This window comes from Lagopus muta, chromosome 1 (genome assembly GCF_023343835.1).
Source record: "Lagopus muta isolate bLagMut1 chromosome 1, bLagMut1 primary, whole genome shotgun sequence".
NCBI lineage: Eukaryota > Metazoa > Chordata > Aves > Galliformes > Phasianidae > Lagopus > Lagopus muta.
In genome coordinates, this window is record NC_064433.1 from 112,618,719 (window position 1) to 112,635,229 (window position 16,511).

Genomic DNA, 16,511 nt, shown 5'->3' on the forward strand with positions numbered 1-16,511 from the left:
TCCTTTGCATAACTGGTAAACTCAGGTCAACTTCACTGGGAGATAGCCAGTGGGGATAATAGTTTGGTGACAAGATAGAATTAAAAGTAATAATTCAAAAATTACCAGGCCATTAATCATGTCTTTAAAAGCGAACAAACTAATTTATTTCATAGAGGGTTAAACCTGTGGTGCAATTTATAATCTTTTTGATAGCCAAGTAATGTGAAAAGATTAATAACATCATTCAGTATGATTCGTCTCTTGAACTTGGGCTATTCTTGTGTAAAAAACTGAAGTACAGAAGACACAAGGCAAGAGTAAAGCTTCAGTTTGCTGTTCATGGCAGGGAGGGAGAACTGAATATATGAGGAGAACCACTCCATGAAAGAGAATGGGCAGCACTGCAAATGAGGATTGATTGCACTTTCAAAATTCAGTGCTTGTCACTGAAGATCATGTACAGCTATCTTACATAACATCAGAAAATAAGCCATAATAAAGGACTAAGGGAAACCACAAGAATTTGTCAGGTGTTCTCCCGCAGGGGGAAATGAATTGTTTTTGGAGTTTTATCTGTGAGGTACTGTTGTGTCATTATATTGTCTCAGACCTTCCTCATTATCTTTTCCAACAAGGGCTTTTGGCATAAGTTTTTTTATCTGGAAAATACTGAAAATAAACGATCTTTGTTAAATATAAAACAGTGAAGTTGTCACAACTACAGTTTTAATTTTTTTGATGTGCCTAGAATCTCTTAGGGAAGGTTGAATGGGAGATCTTATTTTTGTGGCCAGTCAATGATGTTTGTCACATGCCTTTCCTTCTGCTTTGTGAAGTGTTCTACAAGGCCTAGTGGGGGGGGTGAGATGATGTGATGTAGCAGGAGTAGAGGAAAAAGTCTGATTACAAATTTAGACCTGAATATGTTCAAATGAGGACAGAGTTTACATGGCTTTTTCCTTACTCTAGACATTACTATGGTGAGTTTTTCTTACATACAATTGATTGGCAAGCTGGAATTTTCATGATTTTGTACTAACTTGAACACTTCTGTCATTTTTTGGAAACCCAGAATTTCAATTCAGAATTAAGGAAATGTCTAATAGGAAGCTCTCATAAGAACTACTGAACTTAGCAGGATTCCCATTACTGTTGAGGCTGCCAAATAGGGTCTGTTCTCTGCAATACCTCTCCTGCTAATTGTTGACTAAAGTATTCAGTAGTATCTAGTGTACTTTTTTGATATCTACAAAAGTTCTTATACAATAAACTTTTCTACTGAATCTGTTAGGTTTAATAAATCTTTTAAAAAAAATTATGTCTGTGCGTAGCTAAAGAAAATAGAAAATAGTATTTGAATGTTTAAATATACCTTTATTTTAGGAAAATTAAAGTTCTGATAATGGTGATAATATTTCTAAGATTCCATTGTTCATTTCAAATTATTTTATGTACTGCTAGGAGGAAGCTTCTACCATTTGCTGTAACTCTTCCCAAATCCTGTGTGTAAATTCCATGTTTTGCAACACTGCACTGTATTGTTTTGTTTGTTTGTTTTTAGGCAGAACTGATGCAGTTGAGCTTCCTATAAAATTCGTCCCTCCGGGTCCTGGCTGCTACCACTGTCAGATTCTCCTGAAGTCCTCACGGGATATTCGTGTCTATGTGATTAAATGTGTAGTGAATACAGATGATGTTGAAGCAGAGATTGAATTTCTAACTCCAGCTTACCAGGCAGTGATTCAGAATATTCCAATAGTAAGTTCACTTTACTGTGACAAACTAAATTAAGATTCAGGAGTTTAAAAAGTGAACTCTTGATCAATGCAGTTAAAACTTCGTATTGCAAAATCCACAAAAGCATTTAAATACTGACTTGGAGTATAATTAATTGAAGTCCATATTGGACATAGTATAGAGCTTATTGGGAAAATTTGGCAGTTTCTGACAGTTCTTAGAGTAAAGATACCAAGGGAAACTTTGAAGATGCATCAAGGGAGGGTCAGGCTGGGTGTTAAGACAATTTTCTTCAGCAGAGGATTGTCAGGCCTTGTAACACTCTCCCCAGGGCAATGGTGATGTCTTCAAACTGCCACAGTTCAAGCAGTGTTCAAAGACTGATGACCTGCTAGTTTTAGAACTATTCAGGCTCATTTTTGAAAGGATAAAGTTGTTCCTGATGTGGGTAAAATAATGCACGAGAAGAGGAATGATCTGTCATCTTTTTCTCACCTTTATTTTATCTTCACCATGAGGATACTGAGATAAATTACTTTTTTACTTTCATGCTTTTTACCAAAGATGTTGCAATTATTATTATTACAGAATTGGAGATCACAGTAATAGTATTTTGATAAAACAGGGCACTGTATGAATCTCAAATTTCCAAACAGGCGTTTGTGCTCAACTACTATTAAATTTACTTGTTAACAACTAAGTAACTTTACTCTTGTATATTAATCCAAGCCTAGATACATGATATTGCAGATCTCATGCCATGCTAGTAAATTAGCTCTGATGACCATAGTTGGTGGTATTTTTTATTTCTAAGGCTGAGATACCTGAGTTTAAGAGACTTTCAAAGATGAAAGCCAGAATTGGAATGGGTATAGTCTCTATTCTCCAAAATCCAAATCTTACCTCTGGCATTTATCTTCATTCTGTGCCAAAGGATTACTTCATTTTTTTCATTGAATAGACCAATCTTCTCTGTTTTGACAAGGCTGATATTAGCTCTTGAGTTCAGTTTATTTTCTCTTTTCAGATTGATATTTATTTTTTTGCAGACTGGACTCTCGGTTGCCTGAATAGGATTATTGAAATACGAAGTCCACAAACATTTATTACAAGATATCTCACTTCCTGCCATAATCAAGCAGTCCTGTGATATGTCTATATGCAAGACAAAACATGTTTCTAAAACAGTGTTTCATAGTACCTAGCATAACCATTCTTTAAAATAGATCAGTCTCTTGAAAAACCAATTTCTGAGAAAACAGGACTGCAAATACTCCTTTGGGAGACAGCCTTTAATTAGAAAGTGAGGCTGGTCCTGTAGAGCAGTAAGTGGCAAAATGAGGCAATATGTGTTAGTACACCGCATCAACACTTTTAAGAGATTTGCTAGTGTTATCCACAGATGCAAAAGAAATACGATTTTGTCAGGCATTAAGCAGAACCTTAAAGATGCATGTAAATGTTTTAATGTTACTTCTGAATTCCATCTTGACCTTTGGCTATATCATGAATTTTTATCTAACGAGTCTTGTTGACAGTATTGATGCTGATAGTATTGCCAGTTTTCCTGGAATAAGGGATTTAGAAGGTGCTCTGTTCCAGTAGTTTGGGAAAGAAAGAGAACCATGCTCTGGTTTGATTATCACTGAGAGTAAAAGCTGAAATGCATATTAAGAACCTTAAAAGCATAATCTAATTTATGTCTTTACTTTGATTTCAGAGAAACATGTCTAGCCAGGACTGGAAACTTGAAGCAGTTTTGGAAGGACAGGGCTTTTCAGGCCCTCCTTCAATAACTGTGGGTCTAGGTGAAATAGCTCTGTATCCTCTCATGTTCAAGCCAATTGCTGAGTGCTTAGCAACGGTAAGAAGGAAATTAGTTTGAAAGCATTTGAAAAGAAAGCTTTTTTAAATAACATTTATGCCAGACTTCAGCTTATGAAAGTGCTTAATCAACTGCTAGCATTAAGCTTTTGCTTGAGAGATTTTGTGAATTAGTCAGAAATTAAAAGTTTGCTATTAGCTGAAGGAAAAAAAAAAAAAAAAAAACAAAAGGATCCAACTTTACCAAACTTAAAAGTTGGTAGATTTCCCCTTCACTCCTTACTCTTTTTTCCTTTATTTACTCTTCTATCAAACCCTCAGTTTCAATGAATTGACTAGTTATTCCACAGAGATTCTGAGTTCTGACCAGAAATATGTATATTGTGTTAATCTGAATTTAAATACATATTTTAAATTTTATTTCATAAGAATAAAGTAATAGTATTGAGCATTTTTCACTACAACATACATGAAATTTGTTGACAGTGCCCTGCTGTATCATAAAATAATTTATTACAAGTTAAGCTACTTCTTAGAAGTGGCTTTTGCCATCATAGTAATTACTATTCTGAATGCTAAAACTGAAGAGGGGAGACTATACCTTTAAAAAGAAGCAGTACACATATTTTTTACTTATACAATAGCTGAGACTTTGTCTGCAGGATGCAATATAAATTTGTGGATTGCCAGAGACAAAAACAAATTATTCCATGAAAGATTAGTAATCCATCTACATAAATTGCCTATAAAATGTAATGCATTTTGTTAATCCAGTATTATAAAAATATTAAAAGCCAAAAACTCTGAGTCCTTTGATAACTAATAATCGTGAAGAACATTTTAGCTGAAGGACAGATTAGGTGATTGAGAAAAATTATATTTTTTGTGAGGATTGGGAATGGATGAGAATGTATTTTCTTGGGTGTTACATTTGCTTTCCAGGAAGGGGCCAAGAAGTATAAAATCTGGGATTGTGAAGGCTTTATTTTGTTAAAGTTAATGATTTAGAGAAATTAAGAAGAAAAACATTGTTTCCTTAATTTTCTTCTGTTTAACAGAATAATTTACATAAGAGATAGGAAACTTATCTGAAATCTTTCCTGTACGTTTACTTTTGTTGCCTGGATTTGATAATAATAGACTGAAGCAGTTGATTTGACTGCCAAATGAGACTTTTATAGTGCTGAAACTTTTATTCTTTCTTCATCATAGGGAAGGCTTATTCTTCAAAATACTACAGGTGGCATTGAAAGCATCTTTAACCTTAAGGGAATTGGGAAGAAACCTCTGGCACAGGATCATATTGTAATAGATTGCCAAGTGAGACAAGTTACTCAGCAACTACTGTGGGTGCCCAATTATACCAAGAGCAGGTTAACATACAAGGTAAACTTTTGCAATAATGTGACAACTGTTTTTCTATCCATAGGCCTAAAGATTGTGTATTGCAATAGCCAATATTACTGCCATTGCTGATATGCTATTAACATTCATGTATCCATGTATGTATCCAAACACATCTGAAATAACACTCTGTTCATTAACTAGTCATTCCTCCTCCAATGGTTTGAAACCAGTGGCCAATTTCATTGTTAAAGAAATCAGAGAAATGGTTTGAGAATACAGTGTTCCTGAAGTCTTTATGAAGCACTGAAATTTTACAGAAATTAACAAAATTATTATCCATCTGTGGGAAAGTTGGGCAGTATGCACTCATTATAGATCTGTTACTAATAACCTGCTGGCCTGGCCAGTCAGGGCTTGCAGCTCCTGGAAACACTAGGGCAATTAGTGTCTTTTGCCAAGATATTGTTTCAGGGACGCTAGAGGAAGCTGGGAATACTTTGTGCTTTTTCTGTTGGGAAAGAAAATTAGAAGGAAATAAATAATTGGAATTGTTGAAAGATAGTGGGTCATGGAGAAGATGGAATAGGAGGTGCAGAGCTGTTTTTGAGGAGGAACACAACATATAAATACATAGAAAATACAATATTTTTTTTTTAGTTTCCCTGATCAAAAAAGATATTTTTTTTGTATATAACTTATACAAACTCTGTTATATCATTTAAATCTAGAGCAGATATAACCTGTATACTCTGTTTATTTAGTATTTTCATATATAAGTATATGCTTTTGAATTTTTTTAGATGGAGAGAATGGGGAGAATGTAGACTCATAGATAAATCTGACTAGTTAACTAATGTGGACTTGTGAAATGAATGATCTTCTGTTTTCTGTCTTTTTGTTATTATAAAAAACTACTCCCTTACTCCAAATTGCAGTTATCAGTAGAGAGCGTTCTTCACCTTATTTTGTAAACAGAAATTGTGTGTATATGAGTGGCAGTGTTCTATTGACCTGATGGGAATTCATGACACTGTGAAATCCTTCTTCAAACTTTCTCCTGTCTCCAATTTTACACTATTAAAGGAAAAATTTGAATCACAGAGTGGCTTGATTTGGGAGGGACCTTAGAGATCACCTAGTTACTCAGAATCTTCAGACTATGAGGCTGATTAACTTCCGTTATAACTTTCCATTAAATAAAATTTACATACTATAAAATGGAGCTTCAGGGTTCTACATTTGACTCTACTATTTAACCCGCAACACAAAGTAGAAAATATATTTTCGTGCATCACCAGCTTTGACATTTTTCTTTTCAAGAATTCTAGCTTTTTAGATGTGAATGCATTTACATTCCTAATACATTTGTACTTTTTTATCCAAAAGAAGTAAATGTTTTTGAAAGTTGGCAGCACTATTTCCTATGGTTTTCCATTTTGTGTGAACTCAGTGTTTTTTGTGCCAGTGAAAGACACTCAGATATCAAACTTCAAATGAATGCATTAAAATTATTCCCCATGTGTCTTTTTCAGAAAAGCAGCATTAGATTGTTTTATGACAACTGTAGATATTTTAGAGTGAGGTGAGCCTAACTGAATGAAGCTGGACTACTTGTAGAGTGGTCTCCGGGTAGCACATATTAGCTGTTGTTATTTTTGGTTGCTTATTTGTTTCAAGGGGTTTATGTTTGTTTTGGTTATACTTCTCTGAAGTACCACTTGACAGTACAATCATTTCTAATGAGAAGATCCAGGGAAGTTAGCCTGTGTCACATCAATTAAAACTTTTAGGCTCCATCTCAGAGTGTTCTCTTTTAGACAATGGCCTTTTGGGAGAGAAGTATTAAGGTCAGCTACAAAAAAAATCCATGCTTAAACACATTAATGAGGGTGAATAATATATTTTCTGTATGTTTCAGTTTTACTCAGAAATTGCTACAAAACTGCTGTTGAAGGAAAGTAAGCTGGGAAACAGCATGATTAAAAAACAGGTGTTTGGAGTCTGTGTTCTCAAAAAAACAAACAATACTTACACTTCCAGTACTCACTAGTAGTTGTCATGGAGTATCTCTTGCTACTGTTTAGAGTGAAGATCATTTTCTCAATTTTAAATTCAAAAAAGTTGGTCTTTAAATTAGAATATAATCAGTTATTCCAGAACATGATCACCGTTATCTGTTGTTATTAGGTTAAAGGGGAAAGCCTCCTTTAAAAGGCAATGCAAAATAAGGACTATTTATTAATCCAGAAGCATATAACAAAAAGGGCAATGGATAAAAGAGGACTGGATGCATTAAACAATTAACTTAATAAAAGCTCATTTTAGCATTATTATTTCATTATAATATTAATTACTCTCTGTATATGTTGCCTATTTCTCAGTAATTATTGTTTAAATCAAATAACTTGAGCATAAACAACAGCACTATTGCACAAGTGGCTGTTGAAAATGGAAGGTAAGTTTAAGAGAAGGGAGAGGGAAAATTTATTCCTTTTACTCCATTAAGAAGGCCCTCTTCTCTCTGAATACTAGATGCTTTTACTGTATCTGATACATATACACAACTCACTTCTGGAGCAGCAGTAATATATGGGCTGTTCATCTGTGCAACCACTGGTATGTATCAAGAGAGTTGTGAATGGAATAAGTGCCTTTGGAAAGAGCTGGTTTTGTATCTCTGTCAATCTACCTCTAAAATGCTAAGCAAAATATTTTCAGTAGCTGCAATGTTTTCCATTATTAAAAAGACGATTTCCATAGAATCATAGAATGATTTGGGTTGGAAGGGATTATCTAGATTATCTTTAAGATTATCTAGTTCCAACTCCTCTGCTGTCAACAGGAACACCACCGTCTAAACTAGGCTGCTCAAAGTCCCATCCAGCCTGGCCTTGAATGCCTCTAGGGTAGGGGCATCTGCAATCTCTCTGGGCAACCTATGCCAGTGTCTCACTGCCCTCACAGTAATTAATTTCTTCCTAATATATAGTCTAAATCTACCCTTTTCCAGTTTAAAACCATTTCTCCTTGTCCTGTCACTACATGCCATTATAAAATGGCTTTCCTATCGCCCCCCTTCAGGTACTGGTAGGCATAAGGTCCCCACTGTAGCCTTCTCTTCTCTAGGCTGAAGAGCCTCAGCTCTCTCAGCTTGTCCTCACGGGGGAGGTGCTCCAGTCTGCTGATCATCTTTGCGGCCCTCCTCTGTATCTGCTCCAGTAACTGCATGTCCTTGTGCTGGGGGCTACCGAATTGGATGCAGTGCACCAGGTGGGGTCTCATGAGAGCAGAGTAGAGGGGCAGAATCACCTCTCCTGACCTGCTAGTCACACTTCTCTTGAACCTAGAATACGACTGGGCAGCAAGTGCACATTGTTGGCTCATGTTGAATCTTTCACCAATTGATGCTTCCAAGCCTTTCTCCTCAGGGCTGCTCTCAAGCTACTCTCTGCCCAACCTGTATCTGTGCTTGAGATAGCCCTGATCCAGATGCAGAACCTTGTACTTGGCCTTCTTGAACTTCACGGCATGGGCTCACCACTCAAGCCAGTTCAGTTCTCTCTGGATAGCGCATCTCTTCCCTCTAGTGTGTTAATTGCACCACTCAGCTTGGTATCGTCTGCAGTCTTGCTGAGGTTGCTCTTGAGCTCACTGTCCATGCCACCTACAAAGATGTTAAATAACACCTGTCCTAACACTGATCCCTGAGGAATGCCACTTGGCACCGGACCCCATTTGGACACTAAGCCATTGACCACAACTCTCTTAGTGTGACCATCCAGCCAATTCATTATCCAGTGAGTGGTCCATCCATCAAATAATGCAGGACAGTGTCAAATGCTTTGCACAAGTGCAGGTAGATGACGTCAGTTTCTCTTCATTTATCCACTGGTGGTGTAACTCCATCATAAAAGGCCACCAGGTTTCTCAGGCATGTCTTGCCCTTGGTGAAGCTATGTTGATTTACCACCAATCACTTCATCTTCATTTACTGTGTGCTTCAGTAGGGAATTCAGGAAGATCTGCTCCATGATCTTGCCAGGCATAGAGGTGAGACTGGTTGGCCTGTAGTTCCCTGAGTCTTCTTTTTGTCCCTTCTTGAAAATGGGGATTATATTTCCCCTTTTCCAATCACCAAACTGCCATAACCTTTCAAATATGATGGATAGCAGCTTGGCAACTTCATCTGCCAATTCCCTCAGAACCCATGGATGGATCTTGTCGGGTCTTATGGTCTTGTGTACCTTCAGGTTTTTTAGATGGTCTCAAACCTCATCTTCACATACAGCAGGGAGATATACCATCTCCAAGTTTTTACCATTGCTTTTTGCAAGATGTGCCTAGAGCCCTTGCTGGTGAAGACTGAGGCAACAAAGTCATTGAACACCTCAGCCTTCTCCGTATCCCTCATCACCAGGTTTCCAGTTCTTTCTGGAGAGGACCCACATCCTCACTGACTGTATGTTTCCTTGAAAAAATGAGAAAATTTTATGAACTGTTTGCTACAGATTGAAATACTGCCACTGAGCTCTTCATGGCCTGATCAACAGAATATTAAAACAAATAGACTTCCACATTATTAACTTACCAGTGTGTCTGAAAAAGCATAGCAAGAGCACTCATAAAGAATTTTTGCACATAGATTGTTAGCTGGAGAGCATATATTTATCTGATGCTGAATTAATATAAGATTAGTGATTGCATTGTAAGTGGACTTTAATGGCTGTAAAATTAGATTCAAGTCAACCTATAAGTGTAGGAAGCATGAAGTAGTACTATAAAATCTAATCTGGCAGTCTCATGACAAAATTTTTTAAGCCATTTTCTTTTGATTTTTATATAAAACTGTCTACTTGGTATAAATAAGAGAAGGATGTGTTGATGTTGCTTCTAACAACACCTTTGACAGTAACTTTAGTTATAAAGGTGCTTAATTCATTCAAGGCTTGGTCTTGCAGTAAAAAATAACAAACAGCATAACTGTTTTTTCTTAGCACTGTGCAAAATAGATGTCAATAAAGTAAACTCTGTAGAGGAATTCAAGAGTCAGTTAACTAGCCTTTTGGGTAATAGCTTATACAAACTGTTAGTAATATCAAAAAGTATGGTAGAATAGATATATAATCAAAAACTATACAATCTCCTTTACCTCAGTGCTTTTTTTTTCTTCTCTCCTCTATATATCCATTCCAGATCATTCCAGTGTTAATTGAACACTGGAACAATGAAACATTCAGAATGTAACAGATCTATCAATAAAATGAAATAATATACTACTAAACCTTTGGGCTTTGACTTGTTTGGCTCTTTATGTGTGATTCCTAAAGAATACATTCTATGCAAGTCAGGTAACTTCACTGCTGAAGGTCCAATACACTCATCAGATATCTTTTCTTTAAGTACAACAAGGAAATGTGTCTATTCCATAACAATTCTACTTTAATCTGTCCTAATCTCAATCAATTTGTTTTCCACATTGCCTCCCAGCACTTCTGTAACAGATTTCACCTCAGACACAGCATTCTTCATAGCAGTGAGGAATGATACAAAAATATTAATAGCTGTTCATCTGTACAGGCAAGAATTCTTTGAGATATATACTTAGTGAAACAGACAGATATTTTATTTCAGTGTTGCATCATGCTGGTGCAAAATGGAAATTAATGCAAGAATTAAATTCCTAATAATTTAGGAATTTAGAACACGTTTACTAAAAAAGAATGAGGGAAAGTAATGGGAGCATCTTTGGAAACATCTTTTATTCCTGAAACAGTATTGAAAAAAGTCTGTTTTTCAGATAAATCAGTGACTGTTGCAGCCCCAGGTTTACCCTGGTGTCAGGGAGCATTAACTTTTAATATTTAAGCATTTTTAAAAGGATCTTAGAAACAATTATTACAGTGAAACTTGGAACAGACTGCTGTCTAGCACTACGCAATGAGATAGTGGAATTTCAGTATATTTGGTTAAATTCTGTACATCTTTTCACAACTTTGGCTTGAAATGTCTGCTGACATTTTAAAAGTTGTACATGTTCAGTTATTCTGTACTGGAAAATTGTATCTTTACAGCAATTTTGAAGAATAACTTTCTACTCCTATTCATCTTGATTAGTAATATTGCAGCTTTGGAAGATAATATAAAAATCCATGACTAATAAATTAATTTTAGAAATTTTAGCCCTAAAAATCTGCTCAATTTATGCTTTATCTCTGTGTGCAAATAATGACTTGGCATGTAAAATGCTGGAAGATTCTATCCTTTAAAAATAGAATCCTTGGAGATGAGTTGATTTGAGCAAACTTACAGCAGTACCAAAAAAACTGCAGTAATAACTTAGATTTCAGTTTCATAGTGAGATTGTACAATTCTTATTTTCTGTAGTGGTGGTAAAAGAATGGAACATATGTTGTGTGGATTTGAAGAAATTTGTAGTTACTGAAAGCCAGCAGACCTTCACTGAAATAACTGTAGTGATTACATGATAAAAGCATCTTTTTTTTTTCTTTTCTTTTTTAAGTTCTGAAAGTTCTGTTCTGTCTCAGTAATTTCTGTTATTTCTTACTTGATTTTATTTTGTTGAAAGACTGGGCAGTGCTGAAGTATTTTGTTAACAACAGTCTTACATACTTAAACAAGATAAATAATTTCTTTTTTTTGTGTGGTTTCAGTCAAATCTTCTACATTGTTTTTAAGAAGTGAAAGAAATAATTTTTAGCCTTTTAAACTCCTTTTATATTTTGTTTATTTAATTACATTTAGTGATATGGTGGAGCTTGGGATTATACATTTTTCTAAAGGACTTAATAAATATTTTTAAAATTGTTATTTATTATTTGTTACGTTATTTCCTGATTTATGTGACTTATTATTAAATATGGTAATTATTGCAAAGTATCTGTATGTATTTGCAAAAGGGTTTAATTTATACATAAACTCTCTGAAGAAAAAGGGCATTATTTTTTTGAAGATGACAGATCTGATAGAAAGCATGGATAAACATTGAAGAGGTATTTTTTCTTTTCTGGTCTTATCCCTTAGGTCACCTGATGTATTTTCCAATGGTTATGGAAAGGAATGTTAGAAAGATTTACAAGATTAACAGTGAAGATTTAAAAGACAGTGTAGCTAAGATTTTTGACAGTAGAATGCTCACTGATTATTTATGAAAGTCATCAATGTTATCTAGATTGCAGGTTCCTTAAACTGATCTACAGACTTCTTCCTATCTTCCTACTACCTACAAAAACTAAGGAAGTCTGCTTGTGTCCTTCCAGCAGGGGATGGGTAGAACATGGGTAGTGTGCAATCTCGTTTGTTTGCAGCCCCTGTTCTCTTACAAAAATTTCACATGCATTAAAGTATGTCTCATATATGTAGGTTGCTCTGAATGTAATGCTTCCTATTTCTTTCCGTAGAAACTATGACAGATAAAAAGAACACTATAACAATATGTGATAAAGAAAATTCTCAGGTGTAAGACTCAGTTTTTCTGCACAGCCACCAATGTTACCTATACATTTTCACAAGCAATGGACAAGTGCCTGCATATTGCACTTGTAAGAATCTGCACAACCAAAGGTGACCCATTGTTACCAGTTCTGAAATATAACACCAACCTCCTTGCTGTGCTCACATCCACTGTTTGGTCTCCATAAATGTTCAGCAAGTATTAATTAATATCAGTGGGTGCCATTTTTTCTGCATGGAGAAATTCAGTGACACACTTCTGCTTTGTCCGCACTTCCATGTCATGCGCCATTTATCAGACTGTCCCTCTGCTGCCATCTGTTGCACCACAACAAAATGTAATGTAATACAAGTGAGAAGGCTCAGCTTTTACTGCCATACCACCAACATCTGATCCTGGCACTGTGGGCCAACATCATAAAATAGGAGGCATTACTTTCAAAGCATCACTTGTACGTTACTATCTTCACTGTGAGCTGAAATAAGCGTAATCCATAAATGTAGGATGACTCTTGTTGTTTATCTTTAATGAAGTACACACTTCATGCTGAGTGTGTAGTACGCCCTCTTCTTTTTTTTTTCTGTGATTTCTTTTTGTCAGTAGTTAAAGATTTCTTTTTTTAAGTGTTACTTCAACAAAGCTTTGCACCATTCTCTTTCAGGCTCACAGTTTTTGTTGATAGTCTGTTTTCCTGTTCTTTCTTGTTGTTAGACATCTAACATCCATCTTGAATTGTGAATTTGTTGGGAAAGAGAAAGGTTATTGTCTCACAGATTTGTTCAGTTTTTTTCTTTTTGCTTGGAGTAGATGTCCCAAATTCTATTAGCATTTGAACAAAGTCCTTATTTTTATTTTAGTAATTTATTTTCATTCAGATCCTTAAGCTCTCTAGGAAAAACCTCTCTCTTTTCTGGATATTCTTTTGTGCTCTGCATGCTGTCACCAATTTTTGGAATGAGTCTCTAGTTTATTTATTATCAATACTTATACTGATAATATCAGTTTGGTCTCCTGTCTTCCAGTCCTCTTTTGCCTTTTTTTCATCATAACTACCCATGATCACAGAACACTCTCCTGTTCCTCTCAGACTTCAATCCATAAGAAATTATAGTTTCACCTCTTCTCTTCCTGAATTAACTGCATGCCTGATTGCATTCCTTCATCTGCTACTACTTAGTGATTTATTCTGTTTTCTAATGACAGAAATTATTTCATATTTATGTTGTTCTTTGGCAAATTGATCTTTAATTTATAATATTCAATTTCTGCAGCATATTGTCTGAAATAATTCGATTTTAAATATTTAGATAAAAAAATTCCTTCTGATGGCACAGAATGCATGCAGAATTGCCTCACTGAGCATTGTAAAATGTGTCTCATTCATACTAGAATATTAATATTTTGTGTAAGTTCATTTGTCACAAGACTGAAGGATTATTTTAAAAAGAATATAGAATCATAGGATAAGGAAAAGTCCAAATAAAATATCATTCTATAGTTGACAGTTTTTCCATGACTTTCAATACTCTATTCTGATTGTTAGATTTTTCTAGATAATGACTACTTGAAAAATATAGCTTTATTTTCCAACTGTCCTTGTTATGTCATACTTTTCTGAAAAGTATTATATTATATAAATAGCTCAAAGATGGAAAGCCCTTGAGAAGTCAATATAAACTTGGTATTTTTTTTCCTAAAGAAAACATGAGTAGAGAAAATATTTTGACTAAAAAGAAAAAAGGATTAAAAAAAAAAAAGTGGTCCATGCTTTTCATGCTTTTATTGTTGCAATGGAGATCTTTGCAGAATTCAGGTCATCCAATTCAACACTTAACAGTCTGGCTGTTACCATTAATGAAATATAATCTGGCTAAAAAAAACTAAAGTGTTTTTGACTTAAATAGTGATTTTGCTTAAAATTCACCTAAACAGCAGAAGGAGTTCTGTTTTTTAGTGTAATAGGAAATTATAGCATGCTACAGTAATGCTTCATATCCTGAAAATACTTTTTAAAGAATTCCATATCTGGAAAATCCTCACTTGTAGTCAGATGTTCAATGCAGAAATAGCAGTATCAATTTAATACACTGTCACCAAAACCAGGTTTCTCCAGTGGTAACCGAATAGGGAATTTAAGCAGAACCATTCATGCAGTCCATTTGCTGTCTTTCTGAAAAACTACTAAATAGGCCAGATTATCATTAGCTGTGGTTTGTCATGCCTCGTACTTGAATTTCTGATCAATGAGAAGCTGATCATAGAGTCTTTCTGTAGTAAAACAGTAAGGCATAAAGAAATGAGATACAATTAAAAATGCTCTCAGTCCACATTTCTGTAATAATTATAGTTTAAAAAAATCTGAAATTTAGTGTAAGAAAATTGCACCAGTAATTTAATTGTTCAGATAGTTGCTACAAATGACACTGCATAAATGTAATATCACTTAATTGATGCAATTGATGTTAAAACAACACTCAGATTTTGCTTTGCTCCATAAATGTAGATCAGAAGTGTTGAAGTTCACTGTTACACTTCTAAAGAAAATGTATGTAAAATATTTATGTCATTACTAACTGAGTTACTGTACTTGAGTTTACTTGGTATAGTCTCTGTCTGCTATATCACAGAAGCACAGAATCGTAGGGGTTGGAAGGGACCTCCAGAGATCATCGAGTCCAACCCCCCTGCCAAAGCAGGTTCCCTACAGTAGGTCGCACAGGTAGGCATCCAGGCAGGTCTTGAACATCTCCAGAGAAGGAGACTCCACCACCTCCCTGGGCAGCCTGTTCCAGTGCTCCGTCACCTCACTGTAAAGAAGTTCTTGCGCACATTTGTGTGGAACTTCCTATGCTGCAGCTTATGTCCGTTTCCCCTTGTCCTGTCTCCACTCACCACTGAAAAGAGACTGGCCTCACCACTGTGGCCCCCACATCTCAGATATTTATAAATCTGGATTAGATCCCCTCATCATACATGATGATGTATGTGGTGCTGTCTCTTACTATAGGTATTCATTTCATATGTATAAAGACTAGGACTTTCCAATAGCAGATTTTATATCATATGCTACATTTCAAAGCAAGTAAAATGGATAGTTTTGTCTACAGTGTTCATATCATAGTAACTTGCTTTTGGTTGTTCATTCTTTTTGTATATTCTTTTTACCAGGTATCTTCAGATCTTTCAATGGTGAGTGGTGCATCAGTTCTTACTGTGGATCCAGATGACATAGTTCCTTACAGTTTGAGTATATCTCCATGGAGGCGAGGAGTCTTTCAAGGTAAAATGTAGAACTCCAGTATACAAAATCCCTGTGAATTAAAGACCAAGTCTGTTTACATTTAGTGCTTTCTGTTCAATGTGACCTTTTTTTTCCTGAAAGTAACACTGTAATTAGCTGGTGATACTGATTTTTAATCTGGGTCATACTTTTAGTTGTGAAGATATTACTGCTAAAAATGTGGTTGACTACTTCAAAAATGCCAACATTTGTGGAACTTTATGTCTTTAATTGGTCCCATGGAAATTGTCACTATAGGAATTTGTGTGTTTGAATTATCAAGAGGTGCACTTTCCAGAAAATGTTGAATAGCTGTAGCTCTCTAAGCACTACTAGAGCCAATAATTTAAAATTTGATTATTTCCTTTGATTAAAGTTCAATTTGTTGCCTAGAGGGTGCAAGAGTAAATGCACAGAATGTACATTACTAAAATTAACTGCAAATAATTTGCATCAGCCCATGTTTATACTGATACTCCTATGAAACAATATTAAGATTCTTGCAGGCTTTAACTAACATCAGTGTGTCTTATTTAATATTTTGTCTTGAATATATTTTTAAATGGATATCTCTTTAAATCAGACTTAGTCATTTAATCATTTTCAAATGCTAACTAATATTTCTACAATTCTACTTTCTCATTCTTTACATCATAATATAAGAAGCACAATGAGAATGAGGTTGTACAATCATACTTCTAAGAACAGGAATTGTGGCACTTAGCAGCTTTTATAAAGTGTGAGGAAGGAAATTATGAGAACAGAGGAGATCATATTTTCCTTAAAATAACAGAATAATGCTTAGGAAACCTAGATTTAGTCTACTTCTTAAACAAAAGGATTCTAAATATTGGGCAAATATCTCAATCG

General features: G+C 35.1%; 1 protein-coding gene across 1 annotated transcript in view; it reads left to right on the forward strand.

The window, feature by feature from the left end:
• CFAP47 (cilia and flagella associated protein 47) overlaps positions 1-16,511 on the forward strand; it is a 258,882-nt gene that overhangs the window by 125,088 nt on the left and 117,283 nt on the right. Inside the window, exons 47-50 of the mRNA XM_048953295.1 lie at positions 1,544-1,740; positions 3,440-3,583; positions 4,756-4,929; positions 15,530-15,641. Of these exons, the coding sequence (XP_048809252.1) occupies positions 1,544-1,740; positions 3,440-3,583; positions 4,756-4,929; positions 15,530-15,641 (627 nt within the window). The remainder of the gene's footprint in view (positions 1-1,543; positions 1,741-3,439; positions 3,584-4,755; positions 4,930-15,529; positions 15,642-16,511) is intronic.